Source organism: Urocitellus parryii, chromosome 10, assembly GCF_045843805.1.
Source record: "Urocitellus parryii isolate mUroPar1 chromosome 10, mUroPar1.hap1, whole genome shotgun sequence".
NCBI classification, from domain to species: domain Eukaryota; kingdom Metazoa; phylum Chordata; class Mammalia; order Rodentia; family Sciuridae; genus Urocitellus; species Urocitellus parryii.
In genome coordinates, this window is record NC_135540.1 from 56452863 (window position 1) to 56468868 (window position 16006).

The window sequence follows — 16006 nt, forward strand, 5'->3', positions numbered from 1 at the left end:
AAAAGTACTGATACCTTGTCTTGTTTAGCAGTACATGTTCATATTGCAACTTGTTTTTCAGATTATAACATGGTAATCCAGAATATTAGAATTAACCTTTACAAAATGAATGACTGAATCCAGATACTGTTGATTACTCTTGTGCATATCAAAGTGGGTAATTAAACAGAGGTAGATGGTGGAGTAGATCCATCCTTTGAATATGTATCTATTAATAAGTTTATTACCTTGAACTTATTATGTGGCATTTATGGAAACAAATTACATTATATATATATATGATGTTTGTGTTCATATATATACATAATGTTTATATATTTATATACATAGATCACATTTTTGTTTAAAAGGGGAAAAATGTGAGAAACCTCAGACTCTTTTATATAAACATGTTTATATAAGCAAAGAAAAACTTAAGAATGAATGCACACCAAACAATATTGATACCTAAATTTAGGGGAGTGAGATTTGGAAGTATGGGGGGAGATTACTTTTTATCTCTGATTATTTAAATTGTTAAGGAAAACAGGAAACTGAGATGGAAAATCTCAAAGGGTCAACAAGAAAACAGGATCCTTAATCTGAGCAGTTACAGAGGACTAAATCTGGCTTGTAGATTTCAGACAAAAAAGTTAAGTCAGCTCCTGCACTGATTTTCTGAGTTTATTATTGAAATAGGATGTGTGTGCTTGATAATCTGCTTAAATATAAGACTGATGCCAAAATTGGTTAAAATGTGTGGTACTTGGTATTTCTTTGTTTTGCTAATAAGCTTTTCCCTTGCTCTGGGAATTAAAATCCCTTCCTCTTTAGCCCAATTATACTTGTTAAGGGAAGACCTCTATGAAAAGGTCCTTCTTTGAGGTCTCTCACTGGAAATGATTGGTCCTGAAAAATCTTTCCTCCTGGACCCTTGAAACAGTTCATAATTATTGAAGGCTTATTATGAAGGCTGTCTCAATATCTTCCTTCTAAAAATGCTAAAGAATAATTTAGATAACAGTTCAGACTTAAAAAATGAAGATGGCTCTGTCTTTTCGCAGACTGAACACAACATTGTTGCAACTTACTTGATTCTGGCAGGTATGGATATTTTCTCCATTAACCTTGCTTTCAATGGGTGGAAGCAAAGTACAGTTTTCAAAACAAGGCGATAGAATTGGCTTGCTTATGAGTATTATCCTCTGTTTCTGGGCTGTAAGGATCAAAGATGAGGATATAAGTAAATGCCCCAGGATAATTTGATAAATAATGTGAGACGGTGAAGTGGGGCTTTGAAAAATTTTCTGTAAAATAGTTTTTAAATGAAGGTCAACCATTAAATGTGGTTATTGCAGTGTCAAATTAAGCTTATGGGGAAGAGTGTGTGCTGTGACAAAAATGTATTCTTATATCATTTACTATTCCTAGACAGTTTTCTTGGAAGTGTAATCTAGCTAAAGATATAAAGATTCTGGAAGAAAAAGTCTTGAAAAGAATAGAAGGTAGTATTGTCGTTGAGGACAAAGTTTGAACATTCAACTCCTTCCAGAATGCTGTACTGGAAAACTCTTGAGCTTTGGATTCATCTTTTAGTATATGAAACCAAGACCATGTTCCTTCACTTTTTGCTCTTCCATTTTCTTATCTGTAAAGTGAAGACAAGAATAAATTACTATGGTTATCGTGAAGAGTAAAAAACGACATATAAGTGAACCTAAATGACACACTAGGAGGGGACAACAATTTCTTTCCATGTACACACTTATTGATACAAATACTGGATTAATATAATGGCTTGTTTGCAGACAAAGCGTTGGGGAAGATAACAGTGCAAATTCTTTGATTATCTTTTAAATATTGGCTTTTTTATATATTGTGATGTAACATACTGACCAATTTCCAACTTTAGTGGCAAGTTTTAGAAGTAACTGTTCATTATTTTTTGAATTGACTTATGAAAAATTCAAGCATGTTCCAAAGTAGAATGAAAAGCATAACAAATATTCCTGTCTAGTTTATAATTGTTTAGTTTTCCCTTCTAATTCATAATTAGAGTTCCAATTTCTTGTGTTAAAAATTGCAAGTTTCTTAGTTACTTTTAGTAATTTCAGGAATGTTAATTCATTAATTTGGATACTTTTAGTGTGTGAAATCCTGGAAATAAATATATATATATATATATATATATATATATATATTTAAATTTTTTGCTGCTGCTGCTTCTGCAAAAAGACAATCTCATTATTGGAATTACATGGAAATACAACTACGAGGGTCATTTTGGTTAAGGACTACCATGAGTATATGTTGTTAAGTTTTTGGTAGATGAACTGAAGGGAGCATATTTAATCTCTACAAATAGATTTTGTTCTTCCCCTGTATCAAGCATATATTGTTCTTTAGATTCCTGATTTTCTTCCTTTAACAAAGCCCACTTAAACTCCTAAATCAAAATCAGAAATATGAGGAAAATGGTACAAAACATTTGTTACTTTTACCAAGAGCCAAGGCTTTTGTTTGTTTGTTTGTTTGTTTTAACTTTAGATTTAACTTTAATCTTTCAGTTAGATTTTTGGTCCTATAAACTTACCAGTTTTCACTGCTATCAATGTTCTGTTTATTTACTTGGAACACTCTCCCCCAGTTAAGGGTGTGGTAAATTTAAGGATCTGAAATTACTATGGGTGATTTGTAAAATGAAAGGTGAAAGAGAGGCTGTGTGTACTGGGCAATGAAGGAATGTAAACTGAGGAGACAGGGTGCCACTGAAGGGTTTTAAACAGGAATTACGTGATCTGATTTGCCTTTCAGAAATGTGCTACAGTGGTAGCTAAGAGACCATGTAGGAGACCACTGCAGTGCTTCTGAAGAGTTACTAATGGCAGAAGGAAGTAGACTACTCAAGCTGGAATTGATTAGATGTGGGGACTGGGAAAGAAAGAGCAGGAGCTGATGTCTCCTAGGTTTGGGGCAGGAGGAGACACCTGGGTTCAGTTAGATATGCAGTTAAAAGCTTGAGTTGCATGAGACTGATGATATTGGATAGAAATCACTCAGCAGAATGTGTAGAATGAGAAAAGAAAGGAGTTTAGGACAGAAAGTTGGACAGTACACACATATTTAATAAGGTAGAGCTGAAAAAAGGAAGTAGATTAAGAAGGCCCTGCCAGTAAGATTGGAGGGAAGCCACAGAAACCAAAGTGGATGTTTCAAGAGGGAAGGATGATCAATCTCAGTCTACACTGCTGCTTACAGTGTAGACTGACTGAGAAATGGACCCTAGCAAGACCTAATTGAAGTGATCAGCTGCCTACTTATTAGAAAATACTCCCAATTAGGAAAATAAAAACAGTGCTTAAGACAGCTATAGAAAGAACAGATAGAAGGCCAAATTGTTTATGTAATACACCCATTATATCTAAGACTATCCCCAAAATATAGGTACTTTATTTTGATTGTGTACTTGTTAGGCAGCAATTTACTACACTATCTGATGTTTAAAATCATCAGATTTGTAGGTAGCCCAGAAAGATTCACTGTTTTTTTTTCAGTATTTCAGTATTTTTTTCAGTATTTCTTATATGCATGATACAGTAGTAGATGCTAAAAATGAGGCCAAAGAGTTATTGAATTTACTTTGTGTTAATTAAGCTTGAAGGAACAATAGAAATTAAGCTTAATTAAAGGAATAATTGAAATCAAACTTAATTTATTAGTTGTGGTCCATTTATTAAATAGCTTTGCTACATGTCACATAGTCAAAGAATATAGAATTCATAAAGGGCCTGATAACTTCATGAGAAGACAGAATACATAAGAGATAATATAACATTGGGATTAAGTATAAGTACTTTGGGGATTTGAGGAGGAAGCACATACAACAGTACTGTGGGTAGAAAGCAGCTTTAGGGCAGAATTGGGCTTGATCTGAAATTGGAAGGATGTTAGCATTTGGAAATGGGAAAGCAAGGAGCAGGGTGTTTCAAGTGGGGACGGTATGAATCAGGATTTTCAACAAACATGACATATTTGATAAATAATTAAAATGGAGGGCTTGTTTGACAAGTGGGGAACTTAAGAGATAATAACAGACCTTAGCGAAGAGTCAGATCAGGCTGGGGAGTTTGAATTTTTATCCCACAGGCAGTGGGAATTATTGGAAGTTTTGAGGAGAAGAAGAGACATGATAGCAAGCATATTCTGACAGCACCATGGAACAAAAAAAAAGAAAAGGAATCTGGAAGATGAGTATAATACTGAAGATGGAAGTTTTGACTGCAGTGCCAAGATACACTTGGAATTCCTACTTAGCTGATCCTTTTGTGTGTTGGTGCTTGGAACCTTCCCTGGCTCTTGTTATAGCTGTGGATTGCTTACCAAGTAATTTCCTTCATGGGAAACAACTCTTCCTGTTTGTTGCATAACCCTCCTTTAGTTGCCAAGAGTCAGGTAATGGTTCTAACTTCTCCTCTCCACTGAAATCTGCTCTTGCTCCTCCTCCACTGTTATATCCCAGGGCAGCATACCTGTGCTTATGGAAAACTCATACATTCCTTGCAGCATATATGGGTGTTGCTGATCAGGTTAACATGCACATCCAGTCTATCCAACAATATCTCATTGTAGAATGCATCAGCTCTCTGATCAGTAAGTTTGGTCATCAATCTACCTCAGTTCAGTTGATTCTGGGGTACTGAAAACATATGAGTTCTAGACTGCAAGGCTGAGACTCGTATCTTAGATTGTGGAATCCTGGCTAGAGTGATTTCACCTGTGATTCCAATGGATCAAAAAGTTGACTCCACTTGCTGTCCAGACAGTTAAGTCTTGCAGTGTGTATTAGTCTATAGGTATGTGTGTGTGTGATGAAGAATTCAGATTTGGACACGCTGGGTTTCAAGACATTTGAAAAAGTCACATGACTTACCCATGGTAGATGTTTAATAAGTGTTTAATGTCAATGAATTAAATAAAAAGAAAATGTGGAAACAAGCATGTGTCAGGGCTGAAAACAGTGACAAAAGTGTGGTTAGAATAGAATGATAGTCTAGGCTTCAGAAAGAAGAACTTCAGGAAAGGAGAGGAAGTTACACTGCCAAAAGCAAGGAGGTGGTAAGTCTATCTGCATCCTAAAAATCAGGGATGGCGTCATGAAAGCCAAAGGGAGAGTTTCGAGGACAGTGTGATCAAGAGTGGTGGTATTAAAACCAAATTCAGCCAGGTACGATTGCACATGCCTGTAGGGAGGCTGAGATAGGAGGATCCTGAGTCCAAAGCCAGCCTCAGCAATTTAACAAGGCCCTAAACAACTCAGTGAGACCCTGACTCTAAATAAAATACAAAAAAGTACTGGGGATATGGCTCAGTGGTAGAGTGCCCCTGGGTTTAATCCCTGCTACAAAAAGAAAAAAAAATAAACCAACCTTCAGTGTTGGCTTATGCAATCAGCAGATTCTTTATTTTCACTTCCTTATTTTTTTTCTCAGCAGGGCTGTGAATATGTGACAATTTTAAGAACATTAAGAACTCAATGACTAAAATGAATTTATTATGTTTTTTGAAAAGCTTATATATTATTGATTTTATTTTAAACATTCAAATTAAAAAGTACATGACATTTTTGTGTTCTCAGGTGTGATAAGTATTCTCAGCAACCTAATAGTTCTGGGCATCTTCATTAAGTACAAGGAACTTCGGACACCTACGAATGCAATCATTATTAACCTGGCTTTCACTGATATAGGGGTCAGTAGTATTGGCTATCCCATGTCTGCTGCTTCCGATCTGTATGGAAGTTGGAAATTTGGATATACAGGCTGTCAGGTATTTGGAGATCTTTAGAATAAAAGCAAAATAAAGTAGATTAAAGAGATGTAAATTTAAATGTCTTTTGAAAATCCCAAGAATTTAAATCAAATAAGAAATTGCAGGATAATAGATATGGTACTTTTATGGAAAACAAGCTTCAGAAGTGACTGAAGATATGTTCTTTAAGAGGAGAAATAAAATCACTCATCACCATTATATATTAAAAATTCTCCCAACTCAAAGTGGAAAACTAATGAGGCAACTAATATTCTACTGGAAAAGGAGTCATAATCTGCATATTCAAATAAAAATTTACAACTTGCAAATTCAAAAGGAAATATTCTACTTTCTTCTCCCAACTCAAAGTGGAAAACTAATGAGGCAACTAATATTCTACTGGAAAAGGAGTCATAATCTGCATATTCAAATAAAAATTTACAACTTGCAAATTCAAAAGGAAATATTCTACTTTCATTTGAAACAAAATATTTGGTGACAAGTTACACTGTCATGTTGATATTTTTTTCCTATAAAAAATCCTCTGAAAGAATTGTTTATTTACTGTAATTTTACTGACAAGGAAATGAACCAATATTAATTTGCATTAGGTTAATAGAAAAATATGACATATGTCCTATTTTTTGCAAGTCATAAATTATAGAATACTAGACGCCATAAATGTACCAACTAGTTTTGTCAAATATTAGTGGTTTTCGATCTGTGTTTATAGTTGTTATTCTTTTTGATGATATAAAACTTCAGAGATATTGTTGAAGGCCACTGCATTCCATCCCCAATCTTATTCCTTTCCCTCCCAGGAGCATATTTCTTACTCTATATTTTTGTATACATAAACAGATATTGTCCAAATGGTTTAACTTTTGTGTAAATGATATCATATTGTTGGCATTATGCAATTTTCTTTAATTACTGTTATGTTTTTGAGATTATCCATGTTGATGAATGTGTCTATAAGTCACTTATTTTAACTGCTGTATAATATTCCATCATATGAACATAGCCCAATGTGCTTTCTCATTTTCCTGCTACTAAGCATTTGCTCTCAATGTTTTCCTTTCATAAACAAAGCTTCAAAAAACATTCTTATACATGTTCCCAACTGCAACATGTGAGAGTGTCTCTAGACACCCTGTCTGGGGAAAGAAGGGTTAGATTGTAGGAATACCTTCAATTTTATTAGATGTGGCCAGATTGCTCTGCAAAATGGTCATTCCAGGCAAAAGAAGTTCTCTTACTCCACACTCTCCTCAACTCTTGGGATTGTTAGGCTTTTAAATTTTCATCATTTTTGTGTATGTGAATTTATAATTTGTGTTTTTTGCATAAACTATCTTATATCATCAATATTCAAATGTAAATCAGCTTCTTTGAGTAGCCCACTCATCATTTGGCCATTTTTCCATTGAATTTACCTTTCACCCCTGTTGCACCCTTTTGAATGCTAAGCTTTTGTTGATTTATATGCATTTTACCCTAATTAATGGCTTGCTTTTCACTTTGTTTATAGAATATGTTGTGTAAATGTTGCACCTTAAGTCTTAAAATGAAAAAAGAAATAATGAAATCTCAAACACTTTTCATAACTGCTTTTATTAAAGTAGTTACAATTGGATAACAGAAGATGTACTTTAAAATAGTAAATGAAAAAGCTTTAATATATTTTAAGTATGTTCTAAGAATGAGGCAAAAATCTAAATGTTTCTTGGATGGGTGTTAGAATGGTGGATTCTTTCCCATTTTGATTTTTAGATTTATGCTGGATTGAATATCTTTTTTGGAATGGCAAGCATTGGATTGCTCACAGTGGTGGCCGTGGATAGATACCTGACCATCTGTCGCCCGGATGTGGGTATGTCATAGTTTTTCCTCTGCTTTCTCAGTGAAGCCATTTATTACCTAATGTTCACTCAACGTACGTTCCCTTTAACATATAAACGTAGTGGTTGTAATCAGGGTCATTCTTGTTTCTCTGGTGTTCAAGTTTCAGTGTCTTCCTATTACATTTAAAGTAAAAGCCAAATTTGCTAAGACAGCCTGGTCTGACCCAGCTACCTTTCCAGCTGTGGCCAGGGCCACTCTCATTCTGGGATACTGGCCAGGCCCTTTTTCTCCCTGAGGTCTTTGTATATGCTGTTTTCCTTGGCTTGAAAAGCTCTTCTTGCTCATCCTCTGGCTGATCCTTTTTATTGTTCAGGTTTCAGCTAATCTGTGATGTTTCACAGAATGTGAGTCATGTGAACAAGCTTTGAGTGACCTAAAGTGCTCTGTAAAAAATCTTGATAAACTTGATAAAATCAAGATAAAATTTGAAAATAAAGTGAATCCCATCATTGCACATGATGCTAACCTTTCTTATGCTTATTGATAGGGAGAAGAATGACCACCACCACTTATGTCAGCATGATTCTGGGGGCCTGGATCAATGGCCTGTTCTGGGCTATGATGCCCATCACAGGGTGGGCCGGTTATGCCCCAGATCCTACTGGGGCTACCTGTACCATAAATTGGAGGAAAAATGATACGTAAGAAACAAGTCTACACTTTATAATCAAACGCTTTGTACACATTTTCTCACCCTTCAAATTTAAGCTCATACTGGGCTGGGGATGTGGCTCGGTGGTAGAGTGCTTGGCTAGCATGAATGAGGGAAGTACTGGGTTCGCTTCCTACCACTGCAATAAAAATAAATAAGTTCCAGATTTAAGGTCAGATCACTTTTCTCATACAGAGTGTGGCAAAGTGCTTCTTTGGTAATGATGATATGATCCAAGCCGGAGTAAAAATAGAAGGATGAATTATGTTTCTTTGAAAGTTAAATTTACCTGGTCTCCTTGCACCCCAATCTGTCCTTTTCTTCCTTATTCTGTCCTTTTCTAAGGCATCCATAGGGAGACTAATCACCCTGCCAGTGTTTCTCATCTCAGAGTTAGGATTGTGAGCAAAGTGTTAATGAAGCTCTAGAGCAGGCACCTCTGGCAAAAGCCCAAGCTGCCTCCTGCTGTCTTTCCAAGTTGATCTGGTGATCAGGCACATTCTGAGAGCTTTGTAGCAAAAGTGCAGTCACTACAAGGGCCTAAGAGTCGGTGATGCTCCTCCATATTTTCCAGGGTAACAAGGATAATTTAGTTCATTGAGAGAAATGAAAGATGACTCTAAAAAACAAATAGAAAATTTCTAAATCTCCATCTACAACTTTTTCTGAAAAGAGTAAAAACAAAAACAAAAAAACAACTATTTCAGCTTTATAGGCCAGATTGTTTCTGTTTTAACTATTTAACTGTTATACACTGTTAAGTCGTAGACAGTATGTAAATGAATGTACATGGCTGGATCCAGTAAAACTTTATGTACAAAGATAGTTGAACAGCTGGAATGACCCACAGGCCATAACTTGCCAACTCCTGGTCTAAGTGAACTGAAAGTCAAATATAATTCCTAAACTTTTTAACAATAAGATGACTGTCACTATTATTTCTAATAAGTTATCTCTTTTCCCCCTTCTCCCATTTAGGATATTAAGTGAGTTGTCATTGTCTTTTCCTATTTCCAGATCTTTTGTGTCTTACACGATGACAGTGATTGCAGTAAATTTTATTGTGCCCTTGACAGTGATGTTTTATTGCTACTACCACGTCACTCGATCCATTAAACACCATGCTGCTAGTAACTGCACTGCATACCTAAACAGAGACTGGTCAGACCAAGTAGATGTAACAAAGGTAAGATGTCAACATTCTTAAAAAGTTGTTTTGTAATCACACTTTTACAAACACATAGTTGAAATTGAGTCTCGTGACTTGCCCCAGTCTCCTTCCCCCCACCTCCCATTTCACTCCCCAGGTCTTTTTTTTCTTTATATTCCCAAATGATATGCTCATTGGCTCTTTGGATATTTCGGTTGGTTATCATCATTGGAATTCCTATTATGGACGAAAAGGATTTATTTCTCTTAAGCTACCAGCCCGCTCCACACCTCCCTTCCACCTTTCTCTTTCCTTATCTCTCAGTATGTTAGCAATGTTTGGTGGGATTGAAAGGCTTTCTCCCTCCTCTCAGTGTGTTCACACACATTACAGACTAGATTCACTTCATCGTCTTCCTGGAGGCATCCTTCCTGGTTCCCTTGAGCCTCTTGCTCTTTTCAGGGGTGGTTGTTCTCTAAGATTGCTGCTCAGGGGCTGGGGATGTGGCTCAAGCAGTAGTGTGCTTGCCTGGCGTGCTCAGGGCTACATAAAAATAAAATCCTCAGCACCACATATAAATAAAAATAAAGATGTTGTGTCCACCGAAAACTAATAAATAAATATTTAAAAAATACTCTCTCTCTCTCTTAAAAAAAAAAAAAAAAGACCGATGCTCAGGAAGCCTTCATCTTTCGCTCTCTCTTCCTCACCACCTGGGACTGCCTTTTTCTCCTTTCCAGGGTTAGATGGCCTGTTTTGGGGATTGCTTGTCTTTGTGGTGTTATTTATTTTGATGGAGCCCATTCTTCACTAGATTGCTGAAGTTTCAAGGGAGGTAAAAATTATAAAACTTTGCATAACTGAAAATGTCTTATACTATTATTGTATTGGATTATATTTGCTTGTTCTGGAATTCTAGGTGCAAAAATATCAATCAAAGAATTTTGAGGGTCTTGCTCTATGGAGTTGCCTAGCTTTCTGTATTGCTATTGCAAAGACCACTGGCATGCTGGTGACTGATTCTTTGTAGTGATCTGTGAGTTCTCTCTGAAAGCACATAGGCTCTTCTCTTTGAATCTTGTTTTCTGAATTTCATACTGATGTGCCTTGGTGTGGTCTTTACTCATGCAGAACCGTGTACCTGATGAGTACTTTCATTTGGAGACTTAACTCTGCCTCTCTTGGGAGCTTGCTTGTATTATTTTTTGGTATTCCTGCCTCTCTCTTTTCTTTATTCTCTTTTCCTAGAAATCCATTTATTCAGATATTTAATTTTCTGGAATTATCTTCTGATTTTCTTAAATTTTTTTTTGCTAGATTGTCTCTGTTTTGTTTGTTTTAAAGCTGTCATTTGTGTCTGTTTCTAGTTTCTGAAGATTTCCTCAACCGTATTCAGATCTGTGATGAGGGTGAGAATAATGAAGCCCAAGTTTTAAGTGCAAAATTTAAAGGTGCACCAAAATACTCAATAATAATAAAAAATGCTTGTGCTGGGTGTGGGGGTGCACCTGTAATCCCAGCAACTCAGGAGGCTGAGGAAGGAGGATCATAAATTTGAGGCCAATCTCAGCAACGTAGTGAGATCCTATTTCAAAAAATAAAAAGGGCTAGGGAGGTAGCTCAGTGGTAAAGTGCCCCTGGGTTTAATTCCCATCAAATAAATAAATAAATCATATAAAAAAATAGTGTAATACAATAATTTAAAAAATCAAAATTAGTGTAAAAATTATATTGAACAATTCACAATAGCCAAACTACAGAACCAATCTAGGTGTTCATCAACAAATGAATGGATAAAGAAAATGTGTATATATACACAATGGAATTTTATTCAGCCATAAAGAAAAACTAAATTTTGTCATTTGCAGGAAAATCAATGGAACTAAAGACCATTATGTGAAGTGAAATAAGCCAAAAAATGGCCATATGTTTTTTTCTCATATGTGAAAGCTAAAGAGGCAAAAGGAAAAGAAAGGCTTGGAGGGGATCTCATGAAAATTCAAGAGAGATCAGTAAAGGACAAGGATCTTGGGGTTGAGAGGTGGGGAGGGAGGGGGGAGTGCTGAGAATGATATTGACCCAATTATATTGTGTGCATATATGAATATGTAATAACAAATCCTACCATCATATCAACTGTAATGCAACAATAAAAATGTGGGGGAAAAAACAAAATGAAAAAAACTTTAAAAAAACAAAATTCGAAAACTGGAAAAGATGAACCATAAAAAAAATTATGTTGAACAAAATATAAAATTTTAAATAAATAGCTGACCTGTACTTATAGAAACTACTTCTCCCACCTTTCTTTAAATCGAAGCTGGCAATATTATTCAACCTTCTTATGACATTTTTTATGTTTCTACTCTCACCTTTATAGATAGCATAAAACAATCTTTTTCTAGATAAAAATAATTATTTTGTATACTGTCCTCTTTTAATAACCTCCTCTTGTTGTCTAGGTATATCTCTTATTCTATGATGCATTCTGTATATATTTACGCTTTTCTTCTGGTCACTACATATTTTTGTGGTACACTACATTGCTGTGCTGTTTTTCTCTGCCTGTGTGAGAGTTTCTCATTGTCTGGTGATCAGTACTGGCCAGTGGTGCACTAAAAATGTGATAGTAAGCTCAGAGGTGCTCATTAAAGGGGATTTCTGACTGTACCTCCAAGTTTTTCATACTGGGCTGGTCAGTCTCCAAAGAGACGATTTTTTCACGTTCCTGAGTAGAAGGTTCATGTCTGTCAGAACTCTCAAGCCCAGTGCTGGGAGAAGGCAACATGCAAAAACAAACAAACAAAAACCCTCTTTTTAGTACAGTACTGCAGTGCTTTGCTGGGCTCCCTGAATCCTGATCTTTCCTGCATTAGCCATTTTTATGCTGAGCCTCTAGAGTTCTTGTAGGGAGAGGAAGAGACAGTTACTGAGTAGACTGAATGGACCTGCAAAGGAGATCTAGGAGTCTAACTGCTTCTTTTTGCAAATTTCAACCAATTCTCCTGTTTATATATATATATATATATATTTGTAGATGGACACAATATCTTTATTTTATTTATTTTTATGTGGTGCTGAGGATCAAACCCAGTGCCTCATGCGTGCGAGGCAAGTGCTCTACCACTGAGGCACAACCTCAGCTCCCCCCCAGTTCTCCTGTTTTGAGTTCCATGTGCACCCCTACATTCAGAGCTTTTTGGTACCTTAGAATACTAGACTTCTATAGTTCTGTAGAATGGATTAGTCTGTATTTGGGCTTCTCTCATTACTATTAAAAAATTTTTTTTCTTCCTATTTTTTAATCATTTTCATGCCTGGTAAGTAATCTGCCACTTGTCCAACAGTTATTGTTTCCGTTAAAACAAACAAACAAACAAACAATTATCTAATCTCTGATTTTGTGTCCTGACAAGTTTTTATGTCTTTTAAAATCTGTTTCTTTATTGTAGTAGGCAATCAGGAGGGAGCAATGTAAAAATTATATGTTTTTAATTTAAACAAAATGCAAAGGAGCTTCTTTACAAAAATTTCTGTACTGTATGTAAAATATATTCAACTCAAATGACCTATGGTAAAATCCACTAAATTCAAGATAGGACTTTATTTTTTTAATTTCCAGATTTAAATATTTTAGATATATTAACAGGTATATTAACTATTTAAATATTTTAGATGTTTCGTTTAGCAAATACCTATTTCTTTTTCAGATGTCTGTAATAATGATATTGATGTTTCTGGTGGCATGGTCTCCTTATTCAATTGTGTGCTTATGGGCTTCTTTTGGTAACCCAAAGAAGATTCCTCCTTCAATGGCCATCATAGCTCCACTGTTTGCAAAATCATCTACATTCTACAACCCTTGTATTTATGTGGCTGCTAATAAAAGGTAAGTTAGCTCTAAATTGTTTCTGAATAAAAGAAAATTGACACAAAAATAATGCTTAAAAGGTAGTAGGGAAGCCAAGCATGGTGACCACGTCTGTAATCCCAGACTCTCGGGAGGCTCTGGCCAGAGGACTGCAAGTTCAAGGCCAGCCTATGAAACTAGAGAGATCCTATCTCAAAATAAAATTTAAAAAGGGGGCAGGAGATGTAGCTCAGTTGTAGACTGCCCCTAGATTCAATCTCTAGTACCAGGAAACAAAAAAAGGCAGTTGATAATATTCTAAAACTTTTCAAGAGTTGACAAAATCTAGTGTAAGGTTATTTGGCTTATGCAACCAGAGCAGCATCTATGACCTTAAATGCCCAGAGTTTTGTGACAGACTCTTCCCACTTGGTGGCAGAGATGATCTTGGCAATGTAAGACTCAAATTCTACCAGTTAGGTATCCTCCAAGGCAAGCTTTATCCCAGAGATTCCTGGCAGAAAATTCCCTAGTTGGTCATTGGTCAACTTGGTTTGGGGTGGTTAACCCTCGAAATACATGGAATAGTGGTCTCCAAAGGAAAGAACGATTCTAGTACCAGAAAATAGACCAGGCAATGTTGGCCCTTATTTTTAGTAGAAAGCATAGTTTTATACTTTCCAGACAGAAAACATTTTCAAATGCAAGAGAAATATCCAGTATTAACATAAAGGACATTGGGAGTGGATAGTTATCTAGGATAATAGTGAATTCTTCCTTCCTCCCTTTTTTTGAGACTTTCAGCAAGGAGTTCCTTTCCTGACTCCTCAGTGAAGTTTTAATTTCTTAATTTCCTGTTAGTGCTGAATGATGGACCAATCTACTGTGCTTAAATATTTGGCCAGAAAATCTCAGTGGAGGTCAGGTAATTGGATCCAGTGCTGCTTCTATTAAAACATGTATTAATGCACATGCTAGGAAGAACAGCTGCAGCAGCAGGTATGTCAAAGAACATACAAAAGTCAAGACCAAACAGACCACATCAAAAGAATAAAAAGCACATTTAAATTCAGAATCTGTTGGTAGTTCTTTTGGAGCTCAAGCCTCCGACTCAAGCCCCACCTACCTCAATTCAACTGGCCTTTGCTCACAAACATGAAACACACATCTTTAGTTCAAATAAACAACTCATTACACTTGACATTTGAAGTGTTATTTTAAATATTCATAATTGTTAATTTTTATTCAGTGTCTTCAATGAATAGTGCAAAATTGATCTTATTTGTACCATATACTCTATACATTTATAAAGACTCCCAACAGTAGATTCTAAAGTCGTAGGCAGAAAATATATTTGGAAATGTCAATTCATAGTAGTGCCACCTTAGTCGTGTTTGAAAATGCTTCAGCAGTTCTAGGTCCCTGTAGAATAAAGCCAGATTTTCCCTTTCTTATTGTAGGTTTCGGAGGGCTATGTTTGCCATGTTCAAATGTCAGACTCATCAAGCAATGCCTGTGACAAGCGTTTTACCAATGGATGTATCTCAAAGCCCACGGGCTTCTGGAAGAATCTGAAATAAGAGAAAATCACACTGGGAAAGCATTGTAGTTGTGGTTTTTTTTTTACTACTTCAATTTTATTTTAAATACAAGCCCATTTGGATCAACTGCAGACATAGTAATTGTCCTGTTAGACTGGCTCATTGTTCTGTTTGTGCCTTGGCGGTTATAGTGCATGTGTCTCTATTTTTTTATATGTGAACTCATTTCTCAGCTCCTTTGATGCATCTAGATATATGAGATTAAAATCCTGTTGCTTTTCTTTCTTCTTATCATGACATTCATTACACCAGACTGATGACTTACAACTTGCCTTAGTTCTCCATTAGCCACTGTTTTAATATTATAATAAATTAATAATAATAATTTACAATCCTCAATAAATTATTACTGAAATGAGTGGTTGGACTTTCAAATCTAAAATAGAAACCATTTTATCATTTTAAAACTTAAATACTTAGAATCAATTATTGACAACATTGTTTAACAAAAATAATCAAATAAGCATTAAACTTATATTCAAATCATGTTGATCATTGCAAATATATAGTTTATCTAGCAATGTGATATCTGTTCATTTTGTTATGTATTTTGCAATTTTTAATTACCATTTTCCTGCATATGTGTTTCCATGTTTGCTGTTAGAATCAAGTTCAATCTGAGTGGGAGTTTTTGTACATTTGTTCTTTGATATATTCTTAGCATGTAGATCCATTCTGTAGGCACTCAATAAATATTTGTTGAATGCTGAATGAATTTGTAAAATTTGTCATTTTAAATGAATATTAATAATAGCACAATATACCATTGTTTAAATAATGGCCATCTAAATTGCTTCCAGTTTTTACTTTCATGGATGCACTATTGGGAACATTTTATTACAAATATCTTTTTTTTTCTCTGAGAGATGATTTTTATTTGAGTGTTTCTCCAGACTTGAGTTGTTGGATACAAACATAAAATAATATTACTGTGGCTAGCTTACTGTCTGGAAAAGAATTAATTTACACTGCATTGACAGTGTGTAACTGCATTTTTCACCAAATACTGATGGTGCTATATTGTTTTATTTTTAAACTATGGGTTATCTACTATAACTTAA

General features: G+C 35.3%; 1 protein-coding gene across 1 annotated transcript; it reads left to right on the forward strand.

The window, feature by feature from the left end:
• Nucleotides 1-977: 977 nt before the first annotated feature.
• Rrh (retinal pigment epithelium-derived rhodopsin homolog) lies at nt 978-15479 on the forward strand. Its single transcript, XM_026410624.2, has 7 exons — nt 978-1083; nt 5615-5805; nt 7561-7660; nt 8180-8333; nt 9362-9530; nt 13205-13383; nt 14805-15479. The coding sequence occupies exons 1-7, from the start codon at nt 978-980 to the stop codon at nt 14917-14919; spliced, it is 1014 nt and encodes a 337-aa protein (XP_026266409.1). The 3' UTR covers nt 14920-15479.
• The last annotated feature ends 527 nt before the right edge of the window (nt 15480-16006 follow it).